This window comes from Micropterus salmoides, unplaced genomic scaffold (genome assembly GCF_014851395.1).
Source record: "Micropterus salmoides isolate LMB-PRFRI ecotype aquatic unplaced genomic scaffold, ASM1485139v1 Ms_hic_scaffold_7, whole genome shotgun sequence".
NCBI lineage: Eukaryota > Metazoa > Chordata > Actinopteri > Centrarchiformes > Centrarchidae > Micropterus > Micropterus salmoides.
In genome coordinates, this window is record NW_024044459.1 from 17710083 (window position 1) to 17732170 (window position 22088).

The following is a 22088-nucleotide window of genomic DNA, read 5'->3' on the forward strand; positions in this document are numbered from 1 at the left end:
ATCACATTTTGTTGTGAGGGAAAGGAATGGTAAAATAGAAACTCCTTCAAATACAAATAGATAAAATCTTTTTGGATATGCTGCACACTGGATAAAATAAAGACATACAAATAATATAAACAAACAGCAAACTATCTCTTACAAGACTACTAGCCCCTTAATAGTTAATTAATATAAAATGTTATTAGCAGATAACCTGAATTGTGAAGAGTTAAAGACTTTAGTCGGTCACAGCACTTTTTGTTCTGTTTGATCTGGTCTATTTGTTCAGGAGGAGCCCACATCAAAGTTCAGTTTTGTATTCAATTCTCTGCTCCTAGTCCTACAAACAGACGCAACACAGCAATTCCCGCCAGCACACAGTAAAGGTAAGACATGTTACAGACTGTTAGACACTGCTACTAAGAGAATTTAAAATATTTTGTATTTTTAGCCAATGAAGACATGATTTCATTGCTAAATTCAATCAAATCTACTAAATGTCAATAATATTATTAATTATATGCCCATTCCTTCTGCCTCAGCCTTTAGGATGTGGGTCATCACAGTCATCTCTGTGGCCTGCCTGCTTGTCAGTCCATCTCTGGCTGGTATCAAAGACCTCGGCTCTCACTTTACTGACCCTCAACCAGACCCCAGAGGCTTTGAAGGGGGGGCAGTGGATGTAGAGGCCATCCCTTTGGCATTTCACAAAGAAAACACTGTCACCAATGACCTCGTTTTTGATGGCTTTGAGGATGAAGATTACATTGATTTTGATAAGATTCTGGCTGCGGGCAGTGACGACTACATGTGAGTATTAACTGTTGTAGTGGAGTATATCAAAAACAAAAAGCTGAGAAAAGAAATTGGGGAAGTAATGACGTAATACAGTGAAAGAAAGGACTTGAATATGATGGGCCATAGGTAAAAGACCATAGGTAAAAGACACATTAACTGACGCCAACTCAGTTTCCAAATCTTTATTTTCCCTATTCATTGCTGGGAATATCTATATGCCTAAGTGTACATAAACTGTGTAAATAACAGTGTGTCTATAAAATGTTAAAAATCAGTAACTACTGTATAATGCAAACAGTGATTTTACTTGTTAATGGCTGGATGATGAGTTTGATATTTTTCAGTGAAGGGGATGAGATAGATGAGATTGCCACACCTGCCCCAGACATTGACATCTTTGCCGAACCCTCCGACCCAAAGATTCGCCGTGCCAAACTCTTACGGCTATTCCACGGTCGGTCCCGCCTTCAACGGCTCAACACAGTTAATGCCCATTTCGGTTTTAACCTTTATCGAAGTATTCGTAACGATGTCAATCAGACTGACAACATCCTGCTGGCACCTGCTGGGATCTCCATCGCTATGGGGATGATGTCTTTAGGGGCAGGACCTGGAACCCATGATCAGATCTACAAAGCTCTAAGATTCGCAGAGTTTGTCAATGCTAGCCATCACTATGACAACACGACAGTGCACAAGCTCTTCAGGAAACTGACGCACAGGCTCTTCAGGAGGAACTTTGGTTACACGTTGCGCTCTGTAAACGATGTCTACGTAAAGAAGGATGTCTCAGTGAAAGAAGCTTTCCGTGCAGAGACAAAGGCTTATTATTTTGCAGAGCCACAGTCGGTGGACTTCAGGGACCCTGCCTTTCTGGAAAAGGCCAACCGTCGCATCCTAAAACTGACCAAAGGGCTGATCAAGGAACCGCTCAAGAGTGTGGACCCAAATATGGCGCTGATGCTGCTCAACTACCTGTACTTCAAAGGTGAGTGAAAGTAGAGACACACGTGCCTCCACCTACTTTCAATTGATGCGTATGATTTCAATGTTGCAGAATTTGGGAAAGTTAAATTACAGCAGCTTTGTTTAATTATTTGAATCACAATGTTAACATATGAGTCTTTGACTTTGTGTTTGAATAAAAAAGGTACATGGGAACAAAAATTCCCCAAAGAAATGACTCACTATCGCAACTTCCGAGTTAATGAAAAGACAAATGTACGTGTGCCAATGATGACCAACAAGGGGAACTACCTGGCTGCTGCCGACCACGAACTGGAGTGTGACATCCTACAGGTGTGTGGCCTCACATTCGTTTGAAAACGTAAATTGGCTTCTGACGAGTGGAACGCTCTTTCAATCGACCCATAAACAAGTCAACTGAGCTGCATAATAATGTAAGCTCTTTTTTATTTTCAGCTCCCATACACAGGACAGATCAGTATGCTCATTGCCTTGCCCAGAAAGATCACTGGCATGAGGACCTTGGAGCAGGAGATCTCTCCCACTGTTGTCAACAGGTGGCTCAAAAACATGACAAACAGGTCAGCAGCATTCTCCTAAAAAACTAATAAACAGCAAGAAATGTTTTCCAGTGGCAACTCCTTTATTGTTAATGGATTAAAATGCTGAAAAGATTTAGATCTAATGGAGATTTAAAAGCTATACCAAGATAAAACTTTTCTATGCGTCCCTTCAGGACTCGGGAGGTGGTGTTACCTCGATTTAAATTGGAGCAGAACTATGACTTGATTGAAAATTTGAAGGAGATGGGCCTCACTGACTTGTTCCAGGAGAGTGGAGATTTCTCTGGAATGACTTCTGAAAAGGTTGCTATGAACTGGGTGAGTAGGACTAAATCAGTCAGTCATTTTATAAAAAAAATTATAATAATTGAACATCAAAAATGAAAGAAAGGGTTGTTGGTCATTTAGTCACCTGGACATCTTTTCTACTGCAATCAATAATTCCTACAAACTATTTCAAAGTAATGATGGCCTTTTAACCTCCACAGCTGAAGCACCAGGGAACCATCACTGTGAATGAAGAGGGGACAGAGGCCGCTGCTCTGACCCAGGTGGGCTTCATGCCCCTCTCCTCTCAGATCCGCTTCACTGTGGACCAGCCCTTCCTCTTTCTGATCTACGAGCACCGCACAGACTGTCTTGTGTTCATGGGCCGGGTGGTCAATCCTTCACAGAGCTAAACTTGACCACAAAGCCCTTCTAAACAGCTAATCTATTCCCTACAAAGTCCATGTTGGTTTCAACTTCCAGCTAAAACATTCCTGATTTTAATAGCTGGAGTTGTTGTTTTAATAGGCAGTTACATCTATTAGTACAATATGTAAATGTAACATCAAGTAATGAGTCTTTATGTGTATGTAGTCTCTTACAGAAAATTCAAACTTCTCCCGCATGTTTCTCAAAGTGTTGTGAGTCTGCTGAGAGTATTTAGGCTTGTTTTCTGTCTGTTAATGTTTTATCTTAAACCTGACATTATATAACTGTCATTACCCTAATGTCGTACTGTAATAATTGCAGAAAGACTATGGAAACACGGATACCACAGGAAAGGGGATAATAAAATATTATATAACAATACTAGACAAGTTTCTGTCAGACAAGTGTTACATTAATTTTATTATTTGGGGAGCATTTTCATGAAAGACATGTATCTTATCTTATTATGAATTCATTGTAATGAATATATAATTATAACACAATATTATAATTATTAAGCGATTACTTCAAACTATGTAAAATTATTAAAAACTATTATTACCTCAATACGACGACGAAAACACTACTAATTGGTACACAATTGTAGGACAATTTACGATTAATAGTTAACAGCTAGTTAACTAGTAGCTAAGTTAATAGCAATTAGTAATAATGCTATATAATAATATATCTTAAGAAAAACTAGGTTGTATGATAGTAACAACATTCAGCAGTGAACTGGTGACACAGATGTTTGTACTGCAGCGAACGGTAAATATTTGTTTATAGAGTTAAATGCTAACTAACCACTCTGACTCATCTGACACAATCAAATACTTGTGTTGATCATTTAAATGTGCTCTATTTGGGTATTCTAACACAAATTCTCATCTTAAATAAATGGGAACTGTCTTCAAAAGGGCAGCTGTTTTTGCAGACATCACATACTCACCACAGCAATCACTGGAATGAGGACTCCGAGATTTCCAGCACTACCTGATGCCTACGGGAGATAAAGAGCCCTTACCAACTTACCAACACTGCTGTTATCAATTTCCTGTTGTGTTTAAATGTTTACGCGTTAAAGCACGTACCTTCAGTGCTGGTCCCTTATCTGAGGCCCTCTCGCTGGCTCTCTTTCCTTCCAGGCCCAGCTGGACAAACAGTTCTAAAAGGTTCACCATGAGTTCGTCCACGAGTGGCTCCCCCTGCAGGTTGGCTGCAATGTTGGCCAGCGCATTTATCACTGCCAGAGAGCAGTGTCTTGGGGTGGAAAGACAGCACAGATTGAGACAACAGTCAAACTCAATGTAGAAACACATGTGCAGTACACAAGACCAACAAGAGATTTTACACACACACACACACACACACACACACACACACACACACAACACACATCAGGGGAATGTACATTACTATTATTGTCTACTACTGCTGACCACTTAGCAGCAGTGAGCAAAGAGCAACAATTATAAATATTTTCCCAACTACATTTCCTGCTTCTACTGTATACAACAACAGTACCCTTGTGCGACTAGTACTTCTGTGAACAGAGTGAGAGCAGGTGCTGACCTGTAACCTTGATCTCTGTAGTCTTTGGTAGCAGAGTAGACCACTGAACTGGCCTTCACACTGATCTGCTGGAACAGGTTCCACACCTCCTGATAGATGTATTGCTACAAGACAGACAGACAGAAGTAAGACTGCACAGGTACTAATCAGTTAAACTCAAGATAGATCATAAAATGCTTTTATTTCATATTTGTTGCTTAATTTGTTTCTTACTTGGTATATATTACATTTACAATTTTCTCAAAATCAAAAATCCCATTATTAGGGATGAGCAAATAGGTAAGGTCTGTATCAGGACACTGGAAAGCATTTTGTAAGTGATCTGTATCTGCTGTATAAGGTCAGATCCTTTTCCAGTTCTTTGTTAATTGTAGTCTATTGCATTCTGGGTACACTTGTGGTCTAAAACATGCCATTACACACCAATGGGGGCGTTGACTAGAATACTAGAACCTATTCTTTATGCACAATGTACTGAGCAAGTAAACAGCAGCCAGCAGGTTTCCAGTAATTGCAGCCTGCCAGAAAAAAAGAGTTACGCTGCTTCTATTTAAGCAATAGTAATACAAATTCATTGAATATAACACAGTTATCAAATAAATCTGCACACCCTCTCCTACTATACCAATGCTTTACACTTATGAATGATCCCCTGGTCGTTATGTACTTCCCCAATATCTCTTTTTAGGCATAAATGTATACAATAATGGAGGCATGATTCACTAAAAATGTCTTTTCATTGTCTCTTTCAACTCACATTTCCTGTAATGACCATGCAGCCAAGCTGGTCGATGATAAGCACATCCAGCTGTGACGGAGGCTGGCAGAACTTTTGCTGAAGGATTTGTAAGATGTGCTCCATGACTTTAGGAGTGTCTCTCAGAGCCACTGCAATGTGGCCCAGCGCTCGAATGGTGTGATCTGGGATCAGATGGGCATCCCTGGCAGAAAGACAAGTTTTATTTTTAGAGTAGCTAATCATCAGTGTTAGGACTTGAAAACATTCAGGATGAAAACAAGCCACACTGTAGCTTGCTTTTCCAACCAGAAATGTGGCTCACTTGTCATTCTCCTGTGAAATGTATAGGCGGTTGGACAGACTGGCCAGAAAGGCCTCCACTATCACATTATCCATGGTCAGACCAGCTTTCAGACATCTGATACATAAGAGATACAACACAGAGCTTAACAATGGAAGTTAAAAAAAAATAATAATAAATTGTATTTTCTAATCACAGCTATGCCACCTGTTTTTGTCTGACCTGCATATATTGTCAATGGAAATGTCTCTGAGCTGCTCATACATCGACGGCTGGTCTTTCCTGTTTGACAGGACGTTGAAGGTGGACTGAGAGTGCTCATTGGTCACATTTATCCTAATTTCTCCTGTGCCTTAAAAAAAATTATTGAATGATAACAGCAAAGACAGAATCGAAGTTAATCATCAATACAAAAAAAATTTTTAAAACATTATATGATCCTACACAGAAAAGAAAAAGGCTGATTGTAGTGCTAAATCTAAAATTCAGAGCATGTTAAATTAGCATTTAATCTATGAAAAAGTACTACACAGTGGAGGACAACACAGAAAAAAAATCAGTAACTTGAATTGCATTTCCATTTGTCTGTTTTTGTAGCTGCTCATCAATAAACACACTGTTCAGATCAATAGTGGATGTGAGCTTAATGTGACAATGACACTGTTACTGACGTATATTTGTCACGGTATCATCAGCCACAGCACTCTTGTCCAATTTAGTTCTGGATCTGATTATTTGTGCTATATTTGGGATAAGTAAGTTCCTTCTGGGTGTATCGTAGATAAACTCAAAGTTTTAGGAAAATGTTATATTTTGTTTTTGTGTTAACTGTGAAATATCAATTTGGATTAGTTAAATATTACATTTCAAAACATCAGCCATTGTATAGCCAGTGTCAGACTCACTCCTTTGCTTTTAATCAGGATTTACAGATATACCTCATCTGACTTATAGGAACTGGTACTGCCATGAATCTGTGAGGACTTAACAGTATCAAAAATTAAATTAGAACAATGTTTATTGGCATAAATACCCTTAAGAACAATATCCTTATTATGAGCTTAAGTATTTTACATAATAAAATCATAATGCTGTAAAATAACGGAGTTTTCAGTCTTAGTAAGTAATTAGTATATTAAATTATTAGTATTATATATTGAAAAGCCTGCTAACAGCCACTCAACTCTGTAACTATTAACTGCATTTTATTGGTTTTGCTTTGTACACAAATATCTGCTTTTAATTTGTTGCTGACAACATAGTGTGTTTGTATAAGATGTACTAGTGTGTGTGTGTGATGTACTATGTGTGTGTGTTTTATGGGTCTTGCCTTGTTTGTCCAGTTAACTTATGTGTATACTGTTTTAATTGTGACTACTGAGGGACTACAGAGGAAAATTAGCTGTAGGCGAACTATGGTACAATACATCAAATGGTAACATTTAAGTTAAATATTGTACATAACTCCTTACAAATAAAATATATAAATAAGTATATTTACCTGTGTTGTACTGGCTGTGATACTTGTAAAGTTTTATAAGAACAGGGGAAGGAACCACCAGGAAATCCCTGAGAGAGGTTGTGGCAGAGTGAGCAACTACAGGAAACCTCTCACACAGACGCCCCAGGCCCTGAAACAGAAAAGGAAACAATAAGAGAAAATTAAAAATGAATACCTAATAAATAATAGAACTTCATGACATGAAACACAGGTCTGGGTCAGCTTCAAAACCAGACAAGCATGTCCCTTACCAACCTGAACCATCAGGATACCTGATGCTCACTTTTAGTGAAGTAAGTTTCTAGACAGAATCTGATGATCTAGTGCATTTTGATATATTTCACTTCTAGCTGAGCAAATATCTTGGTGCTCTTTCTACCTTGTAGCATTATACCTGTAGGCAACAGATGAGCAGGGGCATGTGAGCAATGATGACTTTACTAGAGGTTTTCGACTGCAGCTTCTCTGACAGTTTGGTGCACAAATTCTCAGCTCCTGAAAAAAAAAAAAAAACGCACCAGGAAGAAAAAGTGATGCAACCAAAATAAATGAAAACATATCCAGTATCCCTCTGATTATAACATCTCAACACAATGCTCTGCTCACACTCTGCAGCAATTGATTACCTTGCTCATCTTTGACGGCCCACACCATGAGATCCACGCAGGCAGCATTGGCTTGGCAACGGAGTTTGAGGGGACTCTGTTCACCCAGCAGCCCGCTCGTGTCATGAAGTATTCGCTGCAACTCTGATTGACTGCTGCTAAACTGTTCCAGTACAAAGTCGTGCACTTCCCGTACAAATGCTGGCTGCAGGGCTGAGAAAGATGCAGAGAGCATGAACATTTGTCAAGCAGTCTCCCTAATGGACTACAAAATACAACAGTAGCAATTTAATGCAGGCTTTAATGCATAATAAATAAGCTATTTATGATGCTTTACCTTTCATGTAGTATAGTGTGTCCCTCAGCATTTTGAACACACACACATAGAGCGGGTCACTGAAGGTTTTGTAACAGAGGTTGATTCCAGGATTAGACTTAACAACAAACAGAAGAGACAATGACAGAGACGATTATTTAACTGATAATGGCAGAATTTTAACTTTGAATTTACTGTTCACATTTTCTTTTGTACAGAGAGTGGTTATTTTATGTACCTCTGTAACTTCTGTCATAGTGGCATTCAGTGTTTCCAAAAAAGACTCGGAAACAAACTTCTTCACCTGTAAATTAACAATACATACCATCACTGGTAAAGTCGCAAAATACGCATTCAGGATGGAAGCCAACAGAGGCAATATCTTGGTAAACAGATAGTGGGCTACTGTACCATGCCAAGGAGCTGTCGGAGCAGATCAATAGGCACCTCCACCTCGTTGTCTCCTGCTCCCAAGAAGAGAGGAGACATTGAGAAACTGGAGCTGACTGTAGAGAAATAGTAGTCAGGATCTACTGAGCTGCTGTCTGGCGGGTAGGCACCTGAAATGAAGGAGAGCAGAGACACAAAAGACATGTGATGAACTGGCTTTGATTCTGAAAACAAGCTGAAATTCAAAGTCAAATGAAGCTGAAGTGGAAATATCTAAATCAGATATAGGTTTGGCCACTTACAACAATCTGACTGCTCTGCTAACCCTTTTAACAGCATGACTACAGAGTCCAAACCAATATGAGCAGCAGGAAAAATGATGGATGGATTATCACTAAAAACACTGCTGGCATGGGACAGGGGACAGCAGTTTCTCAGTAAGATTACTGTACAGTAATTACAAAAAAGTTTATTAACAGTTTATTTGACAATCTGGAGTGAGATGTAGGACCAATATAAAGAGTGAGATATGAGTTTATATTTAGTTGGCTAAATAGGTATACAAATGATTTTAATTGTCATAAAGCACACACAGGCCTTAGCACCACAGACTACTTTATGAAAAGAAAACTGCAATAACTGATCATCTTTTCGGCTGGCAATGATAAGACGGGATGAGTTGACAGAATCCAGATTCACATTGGCAAACACAAATTTAATCAAAGCAGCTTATGTTTCTTGAGTTTTACCTTCAAAGTAATGCGGGCTAGGGGCTGTAGGAGAGCAGGGTGAGTGGCCTCCTGGATCTGTACAGACCTACATGAGACAGCACATTTTAAACGGTAACCAAACATTTACATTTGTTCATTTAGCTGACGCTTTTATCCAAATGGACTTACAATTGCTATACATGTCAGAGGTCACACGCCTCTGGAGCAACTAGGGGTTAAATGTCTTGCTCAGGGACACAATGGTGGATGGGTCACAGTGGGGGATTGAACCCGGGTCTCTCACACCAAAGGCATAGTCTTATCCATTGCACCACTGCCACCCCACAAACATAACAAAGTCTCAAAGAAAAGGACTTTCTCGCTCATTTACTTTTTATTTAAATTAAAGCACAAAGCATGGAAGAATATTCTATGTCTTGAATCCAACCAGCACTATACACACACCTGTGCAGAGGAATCCAGGTTGGTCCCGGTGTATCTGCGCAGAGAGTCACTTTGGCACACTGTAAGCAGTGAGGATGGCAGGATAGAACGAAAGTCATTGAAGGACCTGCGCCGCACTCCTTCTGTTTCCTCTGTGACGCAGCGGGCCTGGGGCGAATCTTTGGGGAACAACTTAGACAACAGGGCTTCGTCCGTGTTGCTGTAGCGGCCAAATGCTCGAGTCATGCCGAACAGGCTAGGGACAATATACCTGCACAGGTAGACTAGAGCCAAAAGAGCATTTATGAGGCTTTTTGAAGGACTGGTGTTTTGCACTTTGTTGCCTGTGTGTGTGTGTGTGTGTGCGTGTGTGTACCTTTATCATGATTATCCGGTGTTTGGCACATGTCCTGGAATACCTGCATGACCTCCATTATACTGTTCAAGATCTGGAGGGGAAAGTAGAAACACTAACTTAGCACTCAACTGCAATGCACCCTAATGTAAGAATAATATCTTATCACCACTTTTTAATGACCTCTTGACGGGAGTCTGGGTCCCTCTGAGCCACATCTGCCAAAAGAGTCACTAGACAGAAGCTGAAGTTTTCTGCAACCGGGAGAAATTCTGAAGAGCAGAAAATGACAGAAACACAAATACAGTTAAATGCCACATACGTGTGCAGCATGAAAAATAATGTCAGGCTGGTTATATCAAAATTTTAAAAGGTTATCAAACTTTAAATGCTGTACAACAAAAGATTAACTAGTGGAACAGACAAACTGTAGTTCACAGTATGTTGTTCCAATGTCATATCTGGCCAACACAATTTTTCTTTTGAGAAGTACAAGCTGGTGTCTCATGACACAGTATGAATGGATATCAATACTGTCTCAATATGTCTTGCGACAGTATTGAACAATAAATAAGAATTACTTCAGATACAACTGCACTGTTACAGCAGGTAAACAGAGGTCATTGCAAAACAAAAGGTGCCACTGTAAGAGGATTGTTCTTACCCTTTCCTTTCTTTCCCAAGCTTTCTTCGATCCATTGGACCCGTGGTAGCCCTCTCAATAGGCTCAGCAAGTAGGAAACAAGCATGTCTTTGTGCTTGCAGAGCAAAGCAAATCATTACACACCACAAACAACTGCACTTGTAGGCACAGAAGGGCACGTTTGTTCGGCCAACAAGCATGGATAGATAAACAATTATGTTTTTTTAAAGGTATTGTTAATTCTGACAAAGAGTAAAATCTGGGTCAAAGAATCATATATCAAACATTACTTAAACACTGAAAAGTGAAGCTACCATCTCTGCATAATCAGATGGCTTGGAAGCTTTCCACTTCGTGTGTCAGTGTGATGAGGTTAGAGGCTTACATGGTCCACTGCATGTCTAATCGCCAACTTAATCAGATTATGAAAATAAGCTTATCATGGTGATATATGTAGAGTCCTGTGAGATGATGGTGGCAAATGCAGACTAATAGTACTAATACAATTATTATTTCTAAGTGTATCATGCCACTGCGTCTCTATGCAATGTTCACTTATGTAATGTTTGGATCTTAAATCCACCATATTTTCCATTAACTGCCAAGACCACCTAAAGGTCTTACCTCAAAACATGATGATGAAATGCACCCACTGTGTTAAAAACGCTCAACAACCCAAACATTTTACTGACTGCCACCCACCTGTAAGCCAGATTCCACCAGAAACACAGCCAGCGCAATAACAGCATCTCTGCGACGCACATCTAGAGTGAACACACCGCGGACTTCCACTGGACACATACATTGTAGCTTCTGGACCTGAAGGAGCACAAAGAGATGTCTGTCTGTAGTTACAGCTTTGAAAACATAACGATTTAAAATGATATTGTTTCGGTTTGCATTAAAAGGCCTGTTTGAGTGTGACTGCATGTTAGAATATTGATTTTTGCTAAAGTAATGCAAGGAATATCAGGAAATTGCACAATTGGTTTTACACGTGCATTACATTTATGCACACTGGTCTAGGGTTACCTACCGTATATCTTTCTAAATTAGATTTTTTGTTATTTGTACATTTTTTTCCTACTTGTCTGTATTCTGTTCTTACCTTACCTGCCTATTTCCTTATTAGAGATAAATAAAGTTTACTGTATGTTACTATCAAGGTGGGAACCATAATCTATTATGTTGCTGCCCATTATAACAACATATATTTGATACAGTGCAAGACAACTGCTTCACTATAATTAATTCCCTCAACATACACATTGAAACTGTACCATACAAATATAATCTATATGCTCCATAAAATACAAGTACTCGGTGGAAGTGTATTGATGATTGCTTCGATATATTCCTGTATATTTTATTAGATTCCACCAATTCTAAATATCGATCTTCCCAATGCAGCTCTCCCAAACTCACTGACCTTCCAGTATTGGCGGAACAAAAGTCGTTTAATTTTGACTAACCCTCCCTTGCAACAAGTTTGTTATTGTCTATTAAAATAAGCAGAACATGCCACGAACACTCGCTCTTCAGTGTGTAAACCTGTTTGTCTGCAGCGCTGATCAAGCCTGACTACACTGCCTGTATGATGCAGTCACAGGCACCACAACAGCAGCGACGCCACTTTCTTCTGCATTGCTCTCATCTTCTATTCAGTTACAGGAGAAACACCGCCGAGAAGACCCCGCTCCACTGATTCATAACTAAAGTAACAAGCGCGCACACAACTGCCAAATGTTAGCTTGGCTGCGAGGTCAGTGGTCAAAATAAAGCCAGTCTGTGCGGAAGCGGAGCTACACCCTGAACAACCCTGTTGCTTAACGTTGGCTAATTAACACAAATGTGTCTTTTGGAGCTCACTCGGCTTTCTCCTTCCTCACCTTTTCGACCGGTGCAGGACGGTGGGTAGCTAAAGAGCGTGCCAGCGACAGGACTGTGTTGAAATAAAAACCCCTCGTACCACCTCCCATAACAGACATGTTTACTTCTAATCTACATGGAACCAGCTCGGCAATGAGAGGAAACTGCCAAACAGCGGCAGCTGGCAAACCCGCAGTACGGCAACGTAGCAGGGACAATCCCAACGACAGCTTACTATCTACCTTTACGTAGCTTTGTATTTAACCATACAAATACTGTTTTAACTAACAGGTAAAACAAGACACGGCGTCGTCTAGTATGATATTTATTTAACTTTCTTTAACAAGTGACTTCTGTATCACAGTGCGCGTTTTTGTTGCGCAGGAACAGCACGCGCCAACGTCACCAAACGTGATAGGAAGTGTTGTGTTGCTAACGGTCAGCTGATAGAGCAGCAGCTCTACACTCTACACTGTCCACGGTCAAAGGTTTGTCTGTTAAGTTGATCGTACAAATGATATTTACAGTTAAATGTCATCAATTCTTCGAGAAGGAAACGCTAATGTTGGCACAGGGCTTGTGGGTGTGGTTATATGGTTATATATCTGTCAATCCACGTAAATTAGGTTGGGTATGACTAGCTAGCCAACACCCTTTAGCTAGCTTTAAAACTTGAAACCATAGCTATTGAAGCAGTGATCTTAGTTCATTACATTCCGTTAATACAATGCAGAAGACGTTTTAGCAGATTCTTAGTGTGAAACATTTTGACAGACTTTCTTCGGTGCTCAAAACTTCTTTTATTGTGTGGACTTTGTAAAGTAGCTAGCGTAAGCTGAAGTGAACAATCTTGAATTAATTTTTCGCAAAGTTGGGATAACGTTACTAACGTTACTCAATCTTTAAAATTGTTTATTGTAGGGATACAACTAAGCATTATCTATAGAATTGGCTTCTGTATTATTTTCTATGAACTGAGTAGCTAACGTTAACCAGATAAACCAGAGGCCAAAACTTTATAGATAAGTTAGTATGGTAAAATGTTTGACCTTACTACTCAGAGCAGCGTCCCGTACTGCATACTTTTTCATTTATAACCATATGAAATGACGAAAAGCAAGTCTTTACATTTGCAATGCTGTTTTTGGAATGTTTGATCAATAAATCAGTAAAGTTATTTATTAGATTGTTCCCATTTCAAAATCCCCACTGTACAGCTGGAAAGAAAACTCCTTGACAATGATTGAGATCATGAGATACGGTTGAAAGCTCTGGAAAAGTTAAGATTGTTTTATCAAAACACTGTGTGTCTGCTCCACAGATGGCCTACCCTAAATCCCACAACCCGTTTGCAGATGATGACGATGAGGAAGATTTTAAGCCTAAAAATCGGGGGTTTGATGACGACCCCAGTGACAGTGGGATGAGTGATGCAGAAAGGAGGCAGAGGTACCTCCAGCAGGAAGTGATGCGCACAGCTCAGTCTGCTGTGGACAGTAGTCACCGTTCCCTCGGCCTCATCTATCAGTCAGAGAAGATGGGTGTGGAAACTGCAGAGGTATGTTAAACTAATCAGTGTTACCCTGGCCCACAAATAATTTCTTTGTCTCTGAGAGGGTGACAATCAACAAAAACATTTTTGTAGTCTCTCTCTCTCTCTCTCTCTCTCTCTCTCTCTCTCTCTCTCTCTCTCTCTCTCTCTCTCTCTCTCTCTCTCTGTGTTAATTTTTTTTCTTTAGTAGATGATGTTTTGCATCAAACATTTTAATAAAGTACAATGTCACATATAGACAATAGAATATAAATAGTAAATAATTAAAATTAAATTAAAGAAAAAAAGTATCTTACAAATACAAGTGTCTTGCTTCTAATGTAGAGCTTTCTTCTCCCAGAAGTGTTTGAATTGGTCTGTATTTTGGAAGGGTTAGAAAGTCTTGGATTTTCTGAAGGAAGAAATCTTCTCTAATGTCCTTATATTTTGGACAACCTGTGAGAAAATGAATTTCTGTCTCAGCTTCTCCTGTTCCACAATGGCTACAAATTCTCTTTGTTCTTTCAAACAATCCTCTCTTATGACAACTAGTTTCCATAGCGAGTTTATGGTCACGAAGTCTATATGTAGTTAGGGTTAGTCTTTTTAAGGGATGTTTTATGTGGGTTAAATATTGGGCTAATTGAAATTCTATATAAATAATATAATTCTTTATTTTATTATCTTTGTTTATTTGTGAATTGGGAGTTATTTTCATAGCATCACTTTGACATATGAATATGTTCCATTCCAGGTATTTTTAAATGGGCTCAGATAGCTTTTGCAATTTTAAGTACCCACTGAGAATAGGCCCAGCTCTGCTCTGTGCCCGTGGTTTGGATATTTCCTGTGGACCCCCAGTATGTTTTTACAGAACTCAATTTGAATTTGAATAGGAATTTCTTGTACTGTAATAAGCTCTACAAGCTTGATCTGCCAATGCACTTAGAGCCTTGGCAAAATGTCCTGAAGCAGTGATAGTCAGGTTGTATGACTCATTGTTGTCTCTCCCAAAATTTTAAACAATTATTATCTCGCTTTTGTTTAAATTTGATAATTTTAGTTTTATCTGATTGCCCAATTTTCACAGTAATCATGGAGAATGTTCAAACAGTCTTGTATTCCCTGTTCTGTTTGTGATCGCAGTAATAGGTCATCAGCATAAAAAAGACATGTTATAAAGTATTGGAGATATATTTCAGCATTGATGAACCCTGTGATATTGTTTGAAAAGATGTTTCTTTTTTGTCCAGTTTTTACAGCACACTAATTTTCTAGTCATTTACATTTATTCCATTAAAATCCTTTGCCTCCAATACCCTTCCATTGACAATCTGAAAAGTGACAACATTTAGGATTAGAATATGGAAACTAAATACGTGGTCTGTCATTTTATGTTAGCATGTTGCTTTCTATCAGATAGGACAATATTCTTGTATTTAATATACTACATTAATAGTTTCCCCAAATTAGAATTTACACCCCTATAATTATAGGGATTTAGATTGTCTCTATTTTAATAAACAGGAGTAATCAGTCTGTTGTTCCAATTGCAGGATATATGCCACTTTTTAATATCAAATTTAATCATTTTAGTACAGCCATTTTAAGTTTACTGTTACTGTGTTTCAACATTTCTGTCCTGCTTTTGACTAATTCATCATCTGTGTATTTAGTCGTATGTGGCATTTATGGCATAATTCTTTTTTTAGGTTTTTAGGGTGATTGTGTTTTTTGTTTTGACAGGTTTCTCTCTCTCTCTTTCTGTCTTTGTAGGAGCTGATGCGACAGGGCGAGGTTCTGAAGAGGACAGACAAGATGTTGGACAACATGGATCAGGACCTGAAGACCAGCCAGAGGCACATAAACGGTATCAAGAGTGTGTGGGGCGGCCTTGTCAATTACTTCAAGGGCAAGCCAGAAACAAAGCCACCACCTGAGCAGCCAAAGGCTTACCAAGCCAGTGACAGGTACTTAAGATGACACAAATTTCAAGCTGGACAAAATGTCAATTGTTGATGTGCTTTAGACAATGTACCTCCGACCTGTGTTGGAAATACGTAATGGTTTAAACCAGATTAAAATAGAGTTGGGAGATGTATAGATATTACTCAAGTGTCCTGGTTGACCATTAGAGCCACAAAAATTTTGAAGAGTTTTTGAAGAAGAGACTTAATCACCCACCACTACTTTGGATTAAATATTTTATGAATGCACCAAAAGTCTTCTGTTAACTATAATTACAGGCACAATATCAAGGAACTACATCAAAATATTCTATTTCCCAGCTTTAACATATTTTCAGAAGGTAATGGACACTCTGCTTGCAGACGAGTTGTCCACAAAATCATTCTCACTGCTTGACGATGCCATTGTGTTTCAAATTGTGAATTTTCAAAAAAGCTACGAAAAATACAGACTTGGGGCTGGATTTATTAAAGGTTTGCGTGAGTAAAGGTAAAAACGAGTGCAAACTTGATATCACCAGCAAATTAACATGTAAGGTGATCTACTAACGGTGTGCACGGAGAATGACGTGTTTCAAAAGTGCAAGTTAGCACCTATTGTTCATTTACTACTTTTGCATCCATTAAAGTAATGGGAGGGTAACATGCAAATACATTTATTTACTACATGCAGTGTGATCCTACAAGCCAAAAAGCCAACTACTGCCACCTCCATTGTGTTTGCACCTGTTGTAATTTACACAATAATTCTTAGTTAATCGCCCATAACAGGTATTATATTATAACATATGCAATATTTTAGAATGCACACACACTTTTGTACTCTTTATTCGGGGTGTTAGGAAATCCGGCCCTTGGTGTGCAAAGGCCTTAATGCTAGCGTAAAATGTGTATGCAATTACCAGCTTCTCGTCATTGACTGTCCTTCACTAAATGGTTAAACAACAGTTATCTGATTGCTCAGATTACAGAATGCCTTGTCCAGCAGCAGAGAACATGAAGATAAGTACCAAGCCAGCCACCCTAACCTAAGAAAGTTGGAAACAGGAGGTAAGGGTGTACACAATAACCTTAATATGACATAACCATAACACAAACAGGCTGTTACCATTTCTCATTTCCATGTTCCAGGATTTGGAGCTTCTGCATCAATAGACGACAGCTCACAGAACGGATACCCTCAGAATAGACACCTCAGAGAGGCTCACCAGACCCTCGACAAAAATTTAGGTAAAAAACATTTAATTCTTTTGTTTTTCTACTTGATTATAATGCAGTCACAAGAATGGCTCAAGGAGATGACATCCAAGCTTTTGGTAATGTTAAATGATAATTCTATTAATTTTGCTAAATATTGTAATTCATTTTTGTAATTCTGTATAACAAAATAGACGTAATTCACTACACTTAACCCTACATCAAAATACCATTACAATGACATTTTTTATTCTTTGAAATTTATAACCATAAATTATCCATTGGGGAATCTAATTCATAGTTTTCAGTCACGTGACATGCACGGTGACCTGGAGGGCAAAACAACAGACCAACACCGCGACTCCCCCGTAGAGATGCCGCAAAAGCAAATTTTATTTGGATCACCTTTCAACTTAAGAAAAAGAAAGATATGAACACAAACTGTTTGGTATATCCGATCCATATAACGTTACAGCATCCGCTGCCACATTTCTACCATTAAAAACCGCCAGGTCCCTGCCGCCGCTCAACTGCGGTAATGTTTACTTTTACATTCTTGGGAATCCCTCACCTAACACAGCTCAGGCTTCTCTCTTCCTCGATTATTAAATCCGAAAGCACAACAACCATGCAGCATTTTAGTAACAAACTCAAAGTAACAGTGTATCACTTGCTTATTGGTTGGTAGGCAGCAGAAAATAACGTCTTTTTTGCCCTCCAAGGGAGCTTTTTCCTTGGAATGTGACGTCACTTAAAAACTATGAATAGTGGTGTACTGTATATTCATCTTTTTTTTTTTTTTTTTTAAACAATCCCTTTAAGTATTGTCTGCCAATCCACAGTTTAACTAGTATCAGATGTCTTTGTGTGTGAATTACCTAGATGAGATGTGCGATGGCTTGAGCAGACTGAAGAACCTTGGACTTGGTCTCCAGTCTGAGATTGACAACCAGGACGACTCCCTTGATTCTCTGCTGAATAAAGTGGACAAGATGGATCTCAAGATCCACAACACAAACCAACAGATTAAAAACCTCAAATAAAACAAACACTTACCTTGCTCACTTTACAGAGACAAAAGACGGCAACAGGCCATCCTGTCACTTTGCTCTCCATCCTGGCCTCTGTAGAACAATGTCTGATTTTCTTTTTTTTTTTTTATGGATTGGAACATATAACGCTGGCAGATATGCAAGTGAAGACTTTTTTTTATCCGTATTATTTTCTTCTTGAATGACTGAGAGGTAATTTATGTTTCAGATTTACCCATCAATCCAAGTTTGTGTCAAAATTCCTTCTGCCATTTCATTGATTTGTGTGCTAAAGACTCTATTTCTTGTGTGTATTAGATGCAAGGGACTGTCTCTGTCCAGGTCCTTCATCATGCTCCACTGCACATCTGTCTGAAAGTAGTCCATTGAATTTGCATTGGTATGGATGATTACAGTTTGATCAGTTTTTCTCTATTGCCAGAGATGTACAAGTGGCTACTAATTTGTTCATCATTCAGGTAAAACAGATGAATAGTTTGACTAATGGGCAAGAGTATTGTTAATTGATTAAGAATTCAGCAAAAGGAGAAGGTCTTGACAGATCTGTCTGAAAGTGAAATGTTTTGTGTATGTGATTCATATGTTATTGCTAACTCTTAATTCATGGACACTTCAAGCTCAAGTCACTTTTGCCTTACATGTTATTTTTATGTATCGTAGACTCTCTACTTTTAGTTTAAAATATGTTCATGTAATTCAGTGCTTTCCCTAGCTTTATATAAATGTGACAGAATGTGATTCAGTGAATTATTGTACAGCACAAATAATGTGAACAAGCTCGCCGTGAATATAAAAACTGAAGGAATATCCCATTAACTGTAGTCATACATGTTTTCTCTGGGATATATGTATGAGTAGATGAACCATTTTTAAGTTAAACTAAAACAAAAGGTTATTCCACTAAAACAGTCAGAAATAAGAAAATAAATGACTTGCAGTCACAAGGTTTAATTCTTGCCATGTATATCATGCATTGTAATCAAAACCACATACCCAATAAAAACATTTATAAGGGGAGTTGTGTTTTATAAATTGTGTTTCTTTTAAAATGGAGCAGGAAGTCAAAAGCACCACAAGGTGACGCCACATTTCTAGGGTGGAATTTGGATGAGCTTCAGCAGAAAGATGGCACTGTTAACATATGAAATCAAATGAATTATTAACGGTACCTGACTGTACAGTATAATTTTTTATGCACTGTGATATATGTAGTGTGTTGTGATATTTTCAGATGAAAGTAGAATAGGTGTGATTTTACAATCTAAGTACACTTATTACTGTTGAAAATAACTTGCCTATATCAAACTCTACTCAAAGTAAACATAATACTTCATAATTTTGAAGTAAATTTAGTTTTCGCTTGTTCAAAGAATCTCATCTTTTATTGCAATTACAAAATATACCAAAAGACATGAACTGTTATGTCTGATAATGATGCTTGATCCTTAAAAATAAGAAAATGATGATTGGTTTTTTTTCAAGATGACCATTATAAGATGCATGTGTGTTTACTGGCTCTGTTTTATACCAGCTGTGTTGCTGTGTGTGGCTCAGGTCCTCATGTAGAGGCGTCTATTCATTATCATTCCTCTGTGTTGGACCAGCTGCTCCTACAGAGGCAACCATTAGGATGACTTGCTAATTACAGTACACAATTCCCAAAAACACATATATGCACAACACTGGGGGAACACAGGGGAAATGGGGGTACCAAATACACAGGGCCCACGAGCTGAGGAGGCTCCTGCATCTCTGAACTAGAAAGTTTTTTGCAAGTTCTCGAGCATGTGTTTGTAGATGATTTATATTTAATTTATTTTATATTTATTTGAAGCTAGGCTGGGTTGAATGCTGCAGAACCACCAACAAAACCCTCTCAAAAATAATTAGGGCTTTGAAAGGAAGGGCTATTGGTCAGTACATTATCTGATTAACACTGAATAGAGTGTTCAAAACATATTTCATGTAGGAAGAGTATATTAAATGATCATTAAATGAATACATTGGGTTGTGTTTGAGCTGTCGATGGGGGGACACAGATGGAAATGGTGGTGAAGGGATGTATAGGGCAGACAATTCCTATCTACACCCCTGCACTTTAACATGGAAAATGTGACTCTTCCTATTGCACGCGTGGTGTACACACACAAACAACCAAGTAAACAAGGTAGATGGAAATATAGATAGAGTACCAGATAATTGCAGCATCATGTACACACTAGGAGAGGACAGAAGAAGTCAAGGATGTTCCAGTAAAGCAATGTAGATAAATCAAGAAGATGCAACATTGGTTGGAGGAACTATTTTTGTAGCTGCAGGATAGAAAAGTCTAGAAGAGAAGTTCAGGTGACAGCCCTCATTCCACAATGTTGTACTTGCTTTTGTGACTTAAATGTAATGATGTAAAAACAATGTGATTATATGAGATGGACAAACTGGGGCTACAGATACATATACTGCTGAAGGGACCTCAGGTGGAGGTGGCATATCCACAGACACCACCAATAAACGGAAGTCAACCCGAGGTTCTTTCCCTTCACGCCGTCCATGGGGGCCGGGAGGGCTTTGAACAGCTGTCATGTCAAAAGCAAACAGTGGCCGTGCTGTGACAAAGGCAGTCAGTGCTGGAATGCCCCCCTTTTCAGCGGGCGTAATCCCAGAACACACTGCTGTCGGAGCCCATCAGGCACTGGGCCAGAGATGGGCCTTCCTGCCCTTTGGAAAGCGGGTTAGCAGCAGAGGCAGGGCAGCCAGGGAGGTAAAGCCTGCTTCATAGGGGATGGACAGTCAGGCTGACAGCACTCTATTGCCACTGTTGTAGTAAGAGAAAATAAAGAGTTGTGCTGACTGAGGGGAGTTTGGTAGGGAGCTAGGGAGAGGGTGGAGGGAGGGAGGAGTGCAGAGAAAAGGGGGAGGGATGCTAGAGAGATTAATGGAGGAGGTAACGTTCAAGTGCTTCTGAGACGAAACACATGAAAGTAGCCAGGAGTTTCGATCTTTCTCAAAGGACTAATATGGGACTACATGTTTAAACCCACCCTAAGTAGTGCTTTGCATCACCTTTCCTTTGCTAAATCTCATTGCCTTCTTGTTTACAGGACTTGTGATGACGGGCTACACTGTACATTACACAGCCTGACTAATGAGCAATAAAATGAATGACTTGGTGGGTTTCACACAAGGCAAGATAATATGGAAGACATTACAAGGTTCTGAGATTGTGGTTTAATTGGCATTATTTGTGGGACATAAGGTTGGAAAATGTTTAGAAATTGTCAGCAAGGGCAAGTAGCAGTGGCTTTGTAAATACCTTTCAGGGTCGGAGTCAAGGTTTAGACATCCCCTCCTCCATATTCAGTTAACTAGTCCATATATCATAAGAACGAGGAGGCAAACTGGCCATTAAATAGTCCAGAGCTGCTGTGAAAGCCAAAAAAAATGTGAGTGACAGATGTATTTTCAGATGATGTCAGCGTCTCAGGCCTCATATTTAGCCTTTCCACACATCATCTCCAGCAGTTACATCACAAACACGAACCCCAAATTGTAGAAGAATGTAGCACAAAAACATTGATTATACACATTATTGTCATTTTACTTATCGTCATCCCGTTTACACCACAGGAAAAAAAATGCCAGGAATGCAACAAAAATATGTTGATGGGTACGTGTTTGCATTAAGTTACCTATGTCCAACGGCGCTCCTCTTTTAACTGGGAAGTGTTGCATGTAAACACTGGTCAAACCGAGGGATATACTTAGCAGTGCTCATAGTAGTAATTGCAGAGGGGAGAAGTCAGAAATGTTAATGGTGGTCTGTGTTACGAAAACTCCACTTCCAAGTGTTGCTTAATCTGAGTGCAATGAAATACCCACATAGAAAATATG

General features: G+C 39.0%; 3 protein-coding genes across 6 annotated transcripts in view; 2 read left to right on the plus strand and 1 right to left on the minus strand.

Annotated features, from left to right (window-relative positions):
- Positions 1–12709, minus strand: part of pi4kab (phosphatidylinositol 4-kinase, catalytic, alpha b) — a 33153-nt gene extending 20444 nt beyond the window's left edge. For both annotated transcript variants that reach the window (XM_038704345.1, XM_038704344.1), the window contains exons 1-19: positions 12474–12709; positions 11287–11403; positions 10606–10699; positions 10125–10213; positions 9963–10035; positions 9608–9870; positions 9182–9248; positions 8454–8602; positions 8281–8346; positions 8064–8160; positions 7748–7939; positions 7516–7616; positions 7122–7251; positions 5843–5972; positions 5642–5737; positions 5338–5521; positions 4581–4684; positions 4100–4268; positions 3958–4008 (exon numbers count right to left, since the gene is read on the minus strand). In XM_038704345.1, the coding sequence (XP_038560273.1) occupies positions 3958–4008; positions 4100–4268; positions 4581–4684; positions 5338–5521; positions 5642–5737; positions 5843–5972; positions 7122–7251; positions 7516–7616; positions 7748–7939; positions 8064–8160; positions 8281–8346; positions 8454–8602; positions 9182–9248; positions 9608–9870; positions 9963–10035; positions 10125–10213; positions 10606–10699; positions 11287–11403; positions 12474–12572 (2271 nt within the window). In that variant the 5' untranslated portion in view covers positions 12573–12709. The remainder of the gene's footprint in view (positions 1–3957; positions 4009–4099; positions 4269–4580; positions 4685–5337; positions 5522–5641; positions 5738–5842; positions 5973–7121; positions 7252–7515; positions 7617–7747; positions 7940–8063; positions 8161–8280; positions 8347–8453; positions 8603–9181; positions 9249–9607; positions 9871–9962; positions 10036–10124; positions 10214–10605; positions 10700–11286; positions 11404–12473) is intronic.
- serpind1 (serpin peptidase inhibitor, clade D (heparin cofactor), member 1) lies at positions 216–3389 on the plus strand. Of its 2 annotated transcripts, XM_038704346.1 has the most exons (7): positions 216–368; positions 525–792; positions 1125–1768; positions 1931–2079; positions 2203–2327; positions 2483–2627; positions 2798–2989. In XM_038704346.1, exons 2-7 carry the CDS (start codon positions 533–535, stop codon positions 2987–2989), a joined length of 1515 nt encoding a protein of 504 aa, XP_038560274.1. In that variant the 5' UTR covers positions 216–368; positions 525–532. The 2 variants fall into 2 exon arrangements, with proteins under 2 accessions (XP_038560274.1, XP_038560276.1); XM_038704348.1 differs by lacking the exon at positions 216–368 and having other exon boundaries at positions 533–792; positions 2798–3389.
- Positions 12710–12819: 110 nt separating the features above from the next.
- Positions 12820–19217, plus strand: snap29 (synaptosome associated protein 29). 2 transcript variants are annotated; one of them, XR_005442523.1, is made up of 7 exons: positions 12820–12941; positions 13775–14011; positions 15761–15954; positions 16916–17001; positions 17083–17181; positions 18031–18392; positions 18498–19217. XR_005442523.1 is itself a non-coding variant. In XM_038704349.1 (6 exons), the coding sequence occupies exons 2-6, from the start codon at positions 13775–13777 to the stop codon at positions 18189–18191; spliced, it is 777 nt and encodes a 258-aa protein (XP_038560277.1). In that variant the 5' UTR covers positions 12820–12941; the 3' UTR covers positions 18192–19217. The 2 variants fall into 2 exon arrangements, 1 of the variants encoding a protein (XP_038560277.1); XM_038704349.1 differs by having other exon boundaries at positions 18031–19217.
- Positions 19218–22088: the final 2871 nt, after the last annotated feature.